Source organism: Geospiza fortis, unplaced genomic scaffold, assembly GCF_000277835.1.
Source record: "Geospiza fortis unplaced genomic scaffold, GeoFor_1.0 scaffold10, whole genome shotgun sequence".
NCBI lineage: Eukaryota > Metazoa > Chordata > Aves > Passeriformes > Thraupidae > Geospiza > Geospiza fortis.
In genome coordinates, this window is record NW_005054326.1 from 915,066 (window position 1) to 927,083 (window position 12,018).

Below are 12,018 nucleotides of genomic sequence, written 5' to 3' on the forward strand. Positions count from 1 at the left end.
ATCACCACATGCAGCTACAGTTACAGGTCTCATCTAGCAACCCCAATGTGTTACAGTTCAGTAGCAACAACTGCTGTAGCAAAAGCTGGTCATAATTTCTCTGCACATAACCATGACCTGTTTAGAGCTACAAAGATAATATAGTGGTTAAGGAAGATACCAAGTCCCCTTTATTATGGGCTTCCTTTGCATGTTAAAACTGTGAGGAAGGGGAAGAGAAGATGAATTTCAGGTGTGTAGTACCTCCCTCCCCACCAAGCATTCAGAACTTGTGTAAATGTTGCTCATCCTTGCAGAAGAGTTCTATAATGGGTTATCTTTTCCCACCATATTAAATCAGTTAGGTTTATTCCAATTAGGTTAAAACCAAGCGAATGGTAGCCATTTTAAAATAGTTATCCTGTCCAGGAGTCAAATGTAAGACATTTCAGTACAGACTTTCTATATGAGAATTTACAGTTACATCCTGAGGTGTTAAGCACCAAAACAGGAATCATGGAACTATTTTAAAAGCTGGAACTATTTTAAAAGCTGCTTCTCACATAGACAAATGTCAGTCAAAATTCAGATCTTCACCTAGATCCTTCTAGGATTATTAATTTCATTATAACCATGTATGTGATTTATAATATGCTCCAAATAAAGGCAAAGGACAGTATACACTGATCCCTACCACAGATATGAAGACATAGTCACACACACACACTCCTGATGTATCAGTCATCATGTACTTTTAAAGTCAGTTTTATCAGGTGTCATCTCTCAGCTCAAACAGCAATATTATCTGGTACATTAGGAATGGCTCAAGAGCAGATTTCCTCAAATTTCTGTTGATGGATGCCAGGAAACAAACACGCAGGAGCTGTTCTTTCATATGACTATTGAAGTCTAGCAATGTCCTATTCCTAAAATTGGGATGCCAGCTAATAATTCAGCTTCAGCAGTGCCGTAGTTCATCCTCTAAGATGTAGATTTTTGTTTTTAAGTCTTTTAGTTCTCCTTGTATTTTACGTGTTAGTTTGTTTCCTTGGCGGATCTCACGTAGAATTGCAAGATCCTGGTCATCTGGTGCCAAATTCAAAGCCACCTAAAAAGAAAAACAAATTAAGAAAAACAAAGCTGTACAGAACACAATTTATGGAGCATTATGGTAAGTATATGAGGGAGAGAACTCTAAAGGGGACCCTTTGTAGCCAGCAAAGGGGATGTGTAAGTTAATAGCACATCACCAATAGAAAGGCGCTCTGGAACCAAAAATAAAGAACAAAGCTTTCATAACATTACGTTGTTGTATTATAGTACTAGCAAGGAAGAAATCTTAATAGAATATAACCATGTTGACTCATAGCCTGTTGACTCCTTTCTAGTTCCTGGATTATTTAGAGACACACAAAGAGGGGCAAATTAAAGTATTTATCAAGGAACTCATATCTAGTTCTAAGTACCTTAGGAGATAAGATGACATTTTATCTTTTGCTACAGGAACCAGAGGTGTTCTAACTGCTGTGGCTGACCTGCTGCCCTCTGAACTGCACAGGATTCAAGAGCAGTTCAAGTCCAAAGCCTTGACTCAGGCAGTGCCTGTAGTGGGCTGAGCAAAGGCTGCTGGATAATCAGAATTCCTGATGGCAAGCTGGCCAGGGCTGACATTTCCTGTCACCCTGCAAGTGGCTAGAGCATGCCAGCCCTGCCACTTTCAAGGGCACAGCATGGGAAGCTGCTCTAAAATCCTTCTACTCTCTTGACCCACTATGGTTTCTTATTGTGTCATCATGTAGTTCTCAGTCAAAAATGTTAATACGCAAATCAGGAAATTTAGTCATCTTGACCTCAAGCAATGAGACGGATTGAATGATCACTCTGGAGACTTTTTGCAAGTGTTTTGTTCCCCTGCCCTCTTGTGGTTAACAGTGTTAAGAAATTGAGAATACAATGAAGGGCACACCCACAGATATAGAACATACAAGTCTCCAGTAAAGGCATCATACACACTTTTCCCCTTGTTCATATACTGCTGATAGTCCTTAAAGAATACAGTTGGAAAACTCACAGGCCACTAAAAAAAACCCAAAACCAAAAAATCTCAAACAAATTGAAGCCTTTAATCAAAATAAATGCATTAGTCTGCATAAACTGAACTGTGCATCAAAAGTACAGGAAAAGAATGAATCAGTAGCACTGCCAGACTCCTGCAGGAGAGTCTAAGCTATGCCAAGATCATTCTCTCAAGCACATTATAGATAAATGTCTAATCCTTAACTCCAAGCAGCATCAAGGCTGTGCCTTTCCCTTTAAGCTGTTCTGATGTTCATCTACACACCTGGAAGCTACTACAGAGAACACAGCTTCCAGCCACTGCTTCTGCAGTGATTTTTGCAAAGTCACAAATTACATACTAAAGTAATAAACAGTATTCACAATACTTAAGACAATGATCAACCTCTTAATGGAACAGAACCAAACACTGTGGCTCTCACAAAGAAAATAAACACTCATTTTCTTTGCAGGATAAACTTCTGAATCAAATCATTGCACTGCCTTGCAATTTTGAGATAGCTAAGTGAGCTGCAGGTATCACAAGAAATTTGAGAGTGGAAACAAAAATACACAGTGTATAGTAAGGACAGTTCTTGGTAAACTTGATGCTTAATTGATAAAGACAAATCTTTTTTGCTTTGTAAGATACAGAGGAGGCAAGTTTTGTCAGATACTGATATTTAAAGGCACATTTAGAAAATGAATTATTTTCTTAACCCTAGGAGAATACTACATTAAATATTGAGAAGATATCTCTATAGGATAAGCCCACAACAGTCTGCCTCAGAAAGGCTTAGCTGTTACCTTATAAATCTTCTTCTCTACATCTTTCAGTTTCTGCTGAAGCTGTTTGATGTCATTCTTGAAGCCCTCTACTTCCAGATTCCGACGTTTTTCCAAGGCTTCACATCGCTGAGTCATCAGTTTCAGGCGCTTCCCCATCTTCTCTGAGCGTTCCTGTGGAGATGAAAACTCAATAGGCCATACAAAATAAATGCTGGAAGATCATCCCCCAGCCAGCAGATGATTACAGACTAATTACCTGAAAGAGTTCTTTGCCAGCATCTCTCTCCTCACGGATCCTAGCCACCTCCCCTTCCAGGGAGACACACTGCTCTCTGTACATGTGTGACAGGTGTTTCTCCTGCACCAGCTTGTCTTGCAGTAACTGGGACATAGGAAAAACAGAATTAATTCAAGACTGTGCTCACAAAACTTCCCCTGCCCTGGACAAGCAAGTGTGATATCACTGCCAATATGACAGGAAAAATAAAAATTAACTGGAACTAGAGCTCATAAGTATGTGAGGACAATATTCTAACATCAGTCCCATTACCAACACCTTTGATTAAGTTACCAGTTTTGTATGACTGCTCATCATTAAAAATAACATTCAATTAATGTTGTAACTCCCCTTTTGCAGCTGCTTGCCCAGTACTGCATTTCAGAGACATCTGCATCCAGGGCTAGATGGAAACAATTCCCTATTGCCTGTTTACTTTCCAGTTCCTTATTCTGATCTCCCAGCTTCCCACTGGAAGTGTAGTGGAAGAGGAAGAAAAATTCAGACTGCTAGAGAAGACCTGGAAGACATCAATTCAGAGGGCTCATTCTCTCCTGAGAGCATCAAGGAAGAACCAGACATTGCATTCTAAGACCATTAGCTCAGAGCACTTACAGGAACAGAGAGCCACATGCAGTCAGCAGGTTAAAAACTTTTGGCCCCACTTATCACACAGCTTACAGAATTTAGGATTTTTTCTGAGCACAAAAGAAACTGACAGTGATATGCTGCCATAAATCTAACTATACATTTTATCTGAAATTTGAAGGTGATGCTGATTTTGAAGCAGAAGGAGTTTTTTATTTAGATTACTGCTAACAACAATGTAACTTAAGGCAATCCAGTACAACTTTGAAACTGCTGCTGGTGACTGTGTATTATGCCAAAGCCAAGGTGCTTGTAATTTTCTAGTCAAAAACTGTTAAAGAGTGCTCTACCAAAGACAAAAAAAACTACCTTTATTTCTTTGCTGTGGGATTTTGAAGCTCCATCACTTCCTTGAAGCATCTTCTTCAGCTCTGTCTGCTTCTTTTGTCCTGACTCTGTGCTGAAAGCAAGTTGATCCAGATCTTTGCTAAGTTTCCTCAACAGACTGTCCTTCTCTGCCATCCATGCTTTCTCATTGGCTCTGGCATCAAACTTGAGCTGGAGAAAGTCCCGGGTACTCTCATATAAGAGATTTTGGGTCTTATGGAGCCTGCAAAAAGGGATCCCAGTGGAGTTAACTTCTTTCCTAGTGCCTACCTTAATTTCATCAGTCATCACTGCAAGCTGGAAGCAGCACAGGAGAAGACACGTGGTCTAAATGTGAGCTTAACTCTTCTCATCTAATGAAAGAAGTGCTCTTCTTCCAATGTGAGAGAGGATTTTTAATAAGCAGATTATTCCACTCATCTTCCACACACACTACCAGATGGCTGCATAATTTGCTTTTCTGCCTGCTGCAGAAAGCAACACACTGAAAGTCATAACATCTCTATTGCTCCCTCTCATCTCATGACTACATCATGGTCATGCTCTCACACTCACTTTTCTGTTATAGCTTTGATCTTGTCCTGGTCCTTCTGGTGCCGGACCTCAGCTTCCTCCATCTGAATCCGCCTGTCCTCAAGCAGTGACTCAACCTGTTCCTTGGTCAATCGTGTCTGTTCTTCTATCTGAGCCTGCAGGGCCTTCACCTGCACAAGCAAAGACATTGCAGAGCAAGACCTCACACCAGCTCTGCTCCTGTTAAATTCCAGGATTTACAGCAAAAACTGTACCTGATAACACCTTTGGCAATTCTGATTTCTCAATCTTTTGTTTTAACGCTAAGTATTTCAAACAACTAAAGCATTTTAAAAAGTCATGCTGTAGGCAAGAGAGGCATACTATAAGGAGCAACATTCAATTGTTAATATTCTTATATTGTTAAGATTTAAATCGTACACATCTAACAAATCCTGTGGAATATGCAGAGACCTCTGTACCTTTGCTTGAATAATATTAATAATAATAAAAAAAATCAGCCACCATCAATATCTGCTGTACAAGTTCATCCATTATTTGTTTGATTCATCCTTCCTCATACTTTGCATACAGCTTCTGGCATCTTCCCCAATCCATGATTCTGCACATTTTATCTTTCATTGTGTCATGCTACCTATACTTAAACTTTTAGGGAAGTCTAGAAAAGGGAACAGTTCATTGTATCAGTGCACTTTGTGGGGCTGCTGTGTCTCAAACACATTGCTTTTGTCAAGCTTCCACAAAACACCCAACCCTGCACATCTTCAGTGGGTTTAATGTAAATTCATATCTGCTATCAAATTATGGGAGATAACATCAACTACATATTCTGTACTTAAGAACAATATATTTCAGTTGACATTACTGGAACATCTGCTTACATAAGGCTTCCAGAATCAGTTCATAAATTTACATTCACAGCAAAGAAACAGTTAAGTAAACTGTGACAACATGTGAATCCATAGTAAGATGCAGGGATTTATACAACTGGTGCATCTACTTCTTATCTTAAGCAGACAGAATATTTTTTATCGTAATTTTCTGTAAGCCAGCAATTATGTCCATCACTTAGCAAATGTTTTTACCTGTAGTAGAAGTGTGTCATTATCTTTTTGGTCTCTCTCAGAGCTTCTTAATTTCTCTACTTTTGCTGCTGCTTTTGAAGCGCTCTTCTCCGTCCCTATTGAAGAAATTTAACTGAAATAGGAAAGGGTTTTCCAATGTACTTGCAGTACTTTTCCAAGAATTACACATTTGTGTTGTAGTGGGCTTATAGGAACTGCAGAAAGATTTTCACTGCTACAGTCACAAGGACTTGTAGGAGGGTTAGCTGAAAGAAAAGTTCTAGAACTTCAGGGGATCACATACTTTATCCCCTCTATCATACTGCAGTATTTAGGCACCCTCCTAATTTTGTTGGCATATATAGAAAGAAAACCTAACATATCTTCTTGAAAAAAGTGATGAATAGGCAGATGTCACAGCTGCACAAACATCAAGGCTTGAATGAGTTCTGAGCTTGTTGGCTAATTTCAGTCAATTCAATGAAACAATTATTTCAAAAGAGAAAGTTAGTATGTAGGCATTTGGGGAGCCACACTACTGTCTGCAGGAAAGGCAAGCAGGACCTGACAGCCTGGAGTGACTGTGGCAAAGGTGCCTGCACAGTTCCAGCCACATGAGGGTCACACAGCCTCCTCCTTAGCTGAGCCCATCAGGGACATGACAGCTAAGGCTGTTTTAAAGGATGATGAAGGGAAGCCAGGAGTACTGCATGGATATGTACAGACACATTTAGGGAACTTAATGGAGATTTACCAAAGCATTCACATGCATTCCTGTATGCCATTATTTTGGCATACAGAAAACAGACACACAAAAAAAAGCAAGGTGCTGAGCTGCTGTTACTCAGCTTGGTGTGGTACCTGTGCTAGAAACATCATCATGTTCTTGGGTCTCTGGTGGCCTTTGCAGAACAGTAACCTACAGAAACAAGACAAATGCACTGAGTATCTATTTCCCCAAAGGTGCAATGGCCAAGAACAAACCTTACAAAGTTAAAATGAGATATCCAAAAGAACAGCATTACCTGACTTCTACCACAAGACAAGGAAGACATTACATTTCACAAGTGTAATGCCCATGTTGAAAAGTTTCCTTTATCATGGCTGAGTTTTGCCATTACTGCCTCTACATTTTTCACCAGAACAAATGGGAAGTAATTCTGCCTTTGATGGCTTCATTAGCATGAAAATCAGCACCCCCAGCAGGAAAAAGAGCATTTTGGAAACAGAGAGAAGAGGAAGGTGAAGATGATGTTATTTCCTCCTTTTATACTCCTTCTTGTCTCAGCAAGACAGAGAAACATGAAGCTTCATTTATCAGCACATCCATTCGAGATACTGAACAAGCCTGAGATAGAAGCTAAGTGATAAAAAGACTGAAACTCAAGTGTTGAACTGAAACCCACCTAAAAAAAAGGAGGCCATGAAAGAGCAGGTTATAACCCCAATGCTTAAATTTAGGTTGATATTACATAATAGGCTTAATTTTAGAGCTACCCTAAACCAGGCATTTTAAAGCTTTTGCAAGATTTTTGAAGAGCTTGAGCAGTGCAGAGCAACCATGAACAATGCAGCATATTTCAGCCTTTTTCTGCACCTTATTCCAAAAGAAATCCTATATTCCCATCATAGTCTCTGTACATCCAATTCACTCATGACTTTCCTGATTAGGTTCAGCTACATGGCACATCATATGCGCTGCCATTTAAACAATTCAACATCACTTCTGAAATATGCAACACAATGTTGTCTAGAGGGGATGGTTCTTCAGCAATCTTCAGCCCAGGAAAGTGCTGCAGCAACCTTGACATATTCTTTACTGAAGCTCTAAGAGACAGGCATTCTGAGATAGCTGAGCTTCAAACACTGTGCCTGGCCATTTTCTGCACTTTTTTTTCCTCCTTTTTGTGGTGTTCTTGCCATGTTCTTGACAACCATTTGCCAGATGACTTTAGACTCCGATCTGACATTTCAGAGGCTGAGCTGGAGGTATGTTTTGAAGGCAGGAGGAGGCTGATGCTAAGAGGATCTACTTTCAGTGTGCTTGCTCTTACTTACCCCTATACTACAGCATTTATACTAAACCCTGATGTTGCTACAGACCCCTCTTGCTTTGGGCTCATTTAGCAACCTTTGACTTGAGGGACAGATCTGGTTTGTGGTCAGACTCTGGGATACAAATACTCATGCTAAAATTCAAAGAGGAGATCTACAGAAAAATGGAACTTGCCTTATGTGGAGGCTCCTTATGGAAATATGTAATTTCTCCTTCATCTGCTCCCAGTATAGCCAGGAGTTGTTGGATTTTTTTCCTGTCCTCCAATTCCCTGGAATACAAAGGAAGTGAAGATAGAAAAAGATACAATAGAAATATATAAATAGAAGCAGATTTTTTAAAAATACATCATGACATTGTGACACACTGTCCTTTTACTTTGCCTGTTGATGCTTGAAAGTTTTCCACCCTGTTGCAGTTCCTGAGAGTACTGCTTTAAAAACAAGCTCCCAGAGACATTCCTGATGTTGCCAATACAAGAACACCACTAATTTTGCTGAGATTGGAGAGCATTTCTCTTTTCAAGTATGATAATACTATGCAGGCTGATACAATAGCACATGGTGAAAAGAATTTGCATTAAGAGTTATGAACCACCTAAAATTCTCTCAGATTGTAAGTGTCCATTGTTTTTAAAGCAAACTACATTAACGGCTGTATCAGACTTTTTATCACACTCCTGAGAAGTGTCAAAGCACACCAACACATATTTTGACTTAAGTTCTTAAATCTTGCATGGAAAAATTCAGGCTGGAGCACAGAAAGAGAGTGAGGAGGAAGAAGTAGCAGAGACAATATGCAATGAATTGACCACAATCCCCATTCCCTTCCTCTCTGTGCTCCTCAGGAGGAGGAGGACATAGGAAATTCATGAGTGAAGCTGAGCTGGGAGAAGTGAAGTGTGGGGGAAAGGTATTTTAAGATCTGGGTTTATTTCTCATTAATCCTACTCTGATTTCAGAGAATGGTTTGAGTTGGAAGGGACCTTAGAGATCATCTAGTTTCAAGCCCCTTGCCACAGGCTGGGAACCTTCCACTAAACCAGGTTTCTCAGAGACCCATCTAACCTGGCCTTGAACACTGCCAGGGATGGGGCATCCACAGCTTCTCTTGGCAGCCTGTTCCAGGGGCTCACCATCCTCATATACTAAAACTATACTAAAGAAAGAGAAAAGATACATCAGAAGGCTTGACAAGAATGAATAATAAAAACCTGTGACTGACCAGAGAGTGACACAGCTGGACTGGGATTGGTCATTAATTAAAAACAATTCACATGGAACCAATCAAAGATGCACCTGTTGGTAAGCAACCTCCAGACCATGTGGGAAAGCATAAAATCAGAGGGTTTTGGGAAAGCTGCAAAAGGCAGGCCTCAGAGACAGCAGAACTGTGATTAGAGCTAAGCAGTAGCCATGAGATAGGTCAGCAGAGAAATGATGTAAAAAGTAGAAAAGTAAGGACAAATAGAACAATGGTCTGTGTATTAATGCTTGTTTAGAATAACTCCCTAAGCTACAGAAATGTTTATCTAACAAGATATTAGGAAGTTTGAAGCTTAATAATAGAGCTTTGTGCATTGTGTTTTAAGGCTCACAAACAAATACTGTATTTGAAATAAGCAAGCATTGTTTTAACTAAAGGTACTTGTGCTTATAGTGGTTGGATAGAACTACCTACTGTCAATATGCTCTTGCTTTTTGTGATTAGTCAAACAACCTATAAAGTCAGTTGTAACATTGAGTTCTTGGTCTGCTGCCTGAGATGTGAGCTGCTGGCATCTTCCCATTGTCATAACCATGTAATGAGACTGATGCTGGAAAATAAAACAGCTCAAAGCACTTTCCCAGCAGTCCTGTCCATAACTTGTACACAGACCCCCAACCAGCAATAAAGGGTGCTCCTCTGTGAGGAACTTTGTCAGACTAGAAGACTAAACAAAGCAATAAACCACATTCCAAGCAATCAGATAATTATTGTTTACATTTCTTTTCTGAGGCTTCTCAGGAGAAAAATCCTGGCTAAGGGATTTATCAGAGTACACCATGGTGCCAGCCCACCTGAGTTTGAGACGGTCATTCTCCGAGTAGAGGCGAAGGACCTGCTCCTTCTCCTGGAACAGGTACACCTGCATGTCACTCAAAGCCTTCTGCAACTCTCCAATCTCCTCCTCCAAGTGCCGGACTTCCCACTGCAGCTGGTGCTGAGTGCAGACAATACGGGACTTGAAATGGAACAGTGCACTGGACAACACTAACAAACTCCAAACTGCTTGTGCTCTGAGTCTGGAACTGGGATAGAACAGCCAGCTCAGGAATTATTTTATTCTCTTATAATATTTGACCAGATGAGGGCAGTGTTGGAAAAATTGGAAAAAAATTCTTTTAAAATGGTTCAGCTGGAGTTCAGAGCCCTGAGAATCACTGTCACTACACAACAGTGAAATAAGGCCTCAGCTTGGGTCTCCAGTTTCCAGTGGTTGCATTTCCACACTGGTGGTCAGAGCAGGTATGGGGAGTCTGACATCAACAAAAACCTAGCAAAGCCTCTAACAGCATTTACTTTTGAAATAAATCACTGAAGAACAAACACTAAAATATCTGTATGGTTTAGCAGTGAGAAATCCAGCTAGTTATTATGTTTTGGTTTTTCCACCTGGTATAGGAAGCTGCCAACCATTTCTGTATGAAAAAAAGCATTATTTGCAACCTGCCCCTCTTTCTCCCACATGACAATAAGATGTACAGTACATACTTCCCCAAGGATTTTCAGGCTGCTTCAAGTATGGCCAGTGCTTGAGGAGGCACCTCAATCACCTCAGAAGTGACTGCTTTATTCCCAAAGAACCATCCACAACTACAAAGATGACTGCTATACAGACACATGCTATAGCCTGTATCAGGGTACTGCATATCTTGCATATATTCTTTAAGATTTCTTCCTCTTAAAAGGCAAATTTTTAGATTTCTACTTAACAGCTTATGGCCAAGCTTATGAATTCCACTGCAGTAGATACAAATTATAGCCATAAGTCAAAGCCTATTAAAGTTGGACAAAAGAGCATTCCTTCAATATAAGAAGCAAGGGAAAGAAGCTGGACAACATCAGAAATGAGCATCTAAAGTCAGGCCTTAATATTAAAAGCCAAATTCCCAGTGTGAAGATATAACCAAGCCATAATGACTTTGGAAGAACATCCTACAGGCATTTTTCTGTTTGATTTGACAAAGGACAGACAGCTAGATCTTAAAACCAACCACCAAAATCCATGTTGCTGATAAATCCCAGGACTTCTGTGCTGAGTTTTCAACTGAATAAAAATACTAAGCTTGTGCATGTAGTCCATAATTGTTCCAAAACTCATTTCCTAACCTGTTCATCATAGGTTTGTTTGTATTTCTCCAGCCTTTTCACCAATTCCTCGTGTTCCTCATCGAAGTCAGCGATCTTCTTGCGGTAATAGTCCAGGAGCTCGTGGGAGGGGTTCAGATGGGCCAAGCGCTCCCCGATGGATGGCAGGGGAGGGAAATCCTCCTGACTCGGACACCGGGACTCAGCAGATCTGGAGGAGGCACGGGGGGTGGGCACCCTGCAGAAACAAGTCTCTGATGACATGCAAACCTCAGTCCGGAAAATTAAAACGCTTTCTAAAGCAGCTAAAAAGATTTTAAGTTTTTACACAGATTAGCTTGACTGTTCTCTGGGTATTAACAGGAGATCACGGCATTTAGGAGAAACAAGAACTTTGATAAAGAGCAGTTTGCTGGTGTATTGTACTATGGAGGAGGGCCCAACTCATGGAAAAGAGAAAAAAAAAGATGTTATGGAAGCAAAGCCTTGTACATTATCTGCAGAGCATAACTATGAAAAAAGAAGAAAAAGAATAGAAGGAAAAAACTCAGGGGATAAGAAGTCCATTGCTGTTCAATTAGAAGCAGCAGCCACTGTGAAATAAACAGGAAAACAATCCATGCCAGTCCCTATTGAACACCCAAACATAAAAACACTTTCTAAAGCTAGCTCACTGAATGAAGATGATAATTCAGGCTAGCCAATGCACCAGCCATTATAATTTAAGGTCTAGGAATCTATGTGCTTTCCTTTCTGGTGTAGTTGATGTTCTTATCCACACAGCTTGCCCACCCTCAACACTGAAATAGAAGCTGCCAAGTTCTTGAATCTTATGTTGAAGTGCTACATGGAAAGCAAGTCAACGTTATATAAATCAAATCAAGGATATATTTAATTACATAGTTTTCCTCAAAACAATATTTAGTGCATTCAAACAT

The 12,018-nt window shown here is 40.1% G+C and overlaps 1 protein-coding gene across 1 annotated transcript; it reads right to left on the reverse strand.

Annotated features, from left to right (window-relative positions):
• Positions 1-714: 714 nt before the first annotated feature.
• Positions 715-11,508, reverse strand: CCDC77 (coiled-coil domain containing 77). The gene is made up of 10 exons (XM_031057026.1): positions 11,102-11,508; positions 9,790-9,932; positions 7,904-8,000; positions 6,535-6,592; positions 5,695-5,789; positions 4,631-4,779; positions 4,058-4,298; positions 3,080-3,205; positions 2,842-2,994; positions 715-1,087 (listed from the first exon to the last, which is right to left on the reverse strand). The coding sequence occupies exons 1-10, from the start codon at positions 11,342-11,344 to the stop codon at positions 938-940; spliced, it is 1,455 nt and encodes a 484-aa protein (XP_030912886.1). The 5' UTR covers positions 11,345-11,508; the 3' UTR covers positions 715-937.
• Between the last annotated feature and the right edge of the window lie 510 nt (positions 11,509-12,018).

Bases quoted from the DNA above. Each gene is read 5' to 3' on its own strand.
- CCDC77 (XM_031057026.1), bottom strand. From the start codon at position 11,344: ATGTCATCAGAGACTTGTTTCTGCAGGGTGCCCACCCCCCGTGCCTCC. The intron at 2,995-3,079 runs GTAATTAGTCTG...TCATCTCCACAG, and splicing joins CTGGCAAAGAACTCTTTCAG to GAACGCTCAGAGAAGATGGG. The intron at 1,088-2,841 runs GTAACAGCTAAG...TTTTCTTTTTAG, and splicing joins TAGAGAAGAAGATTTATAAG to GTGGCTTTGAATTTGGCACC.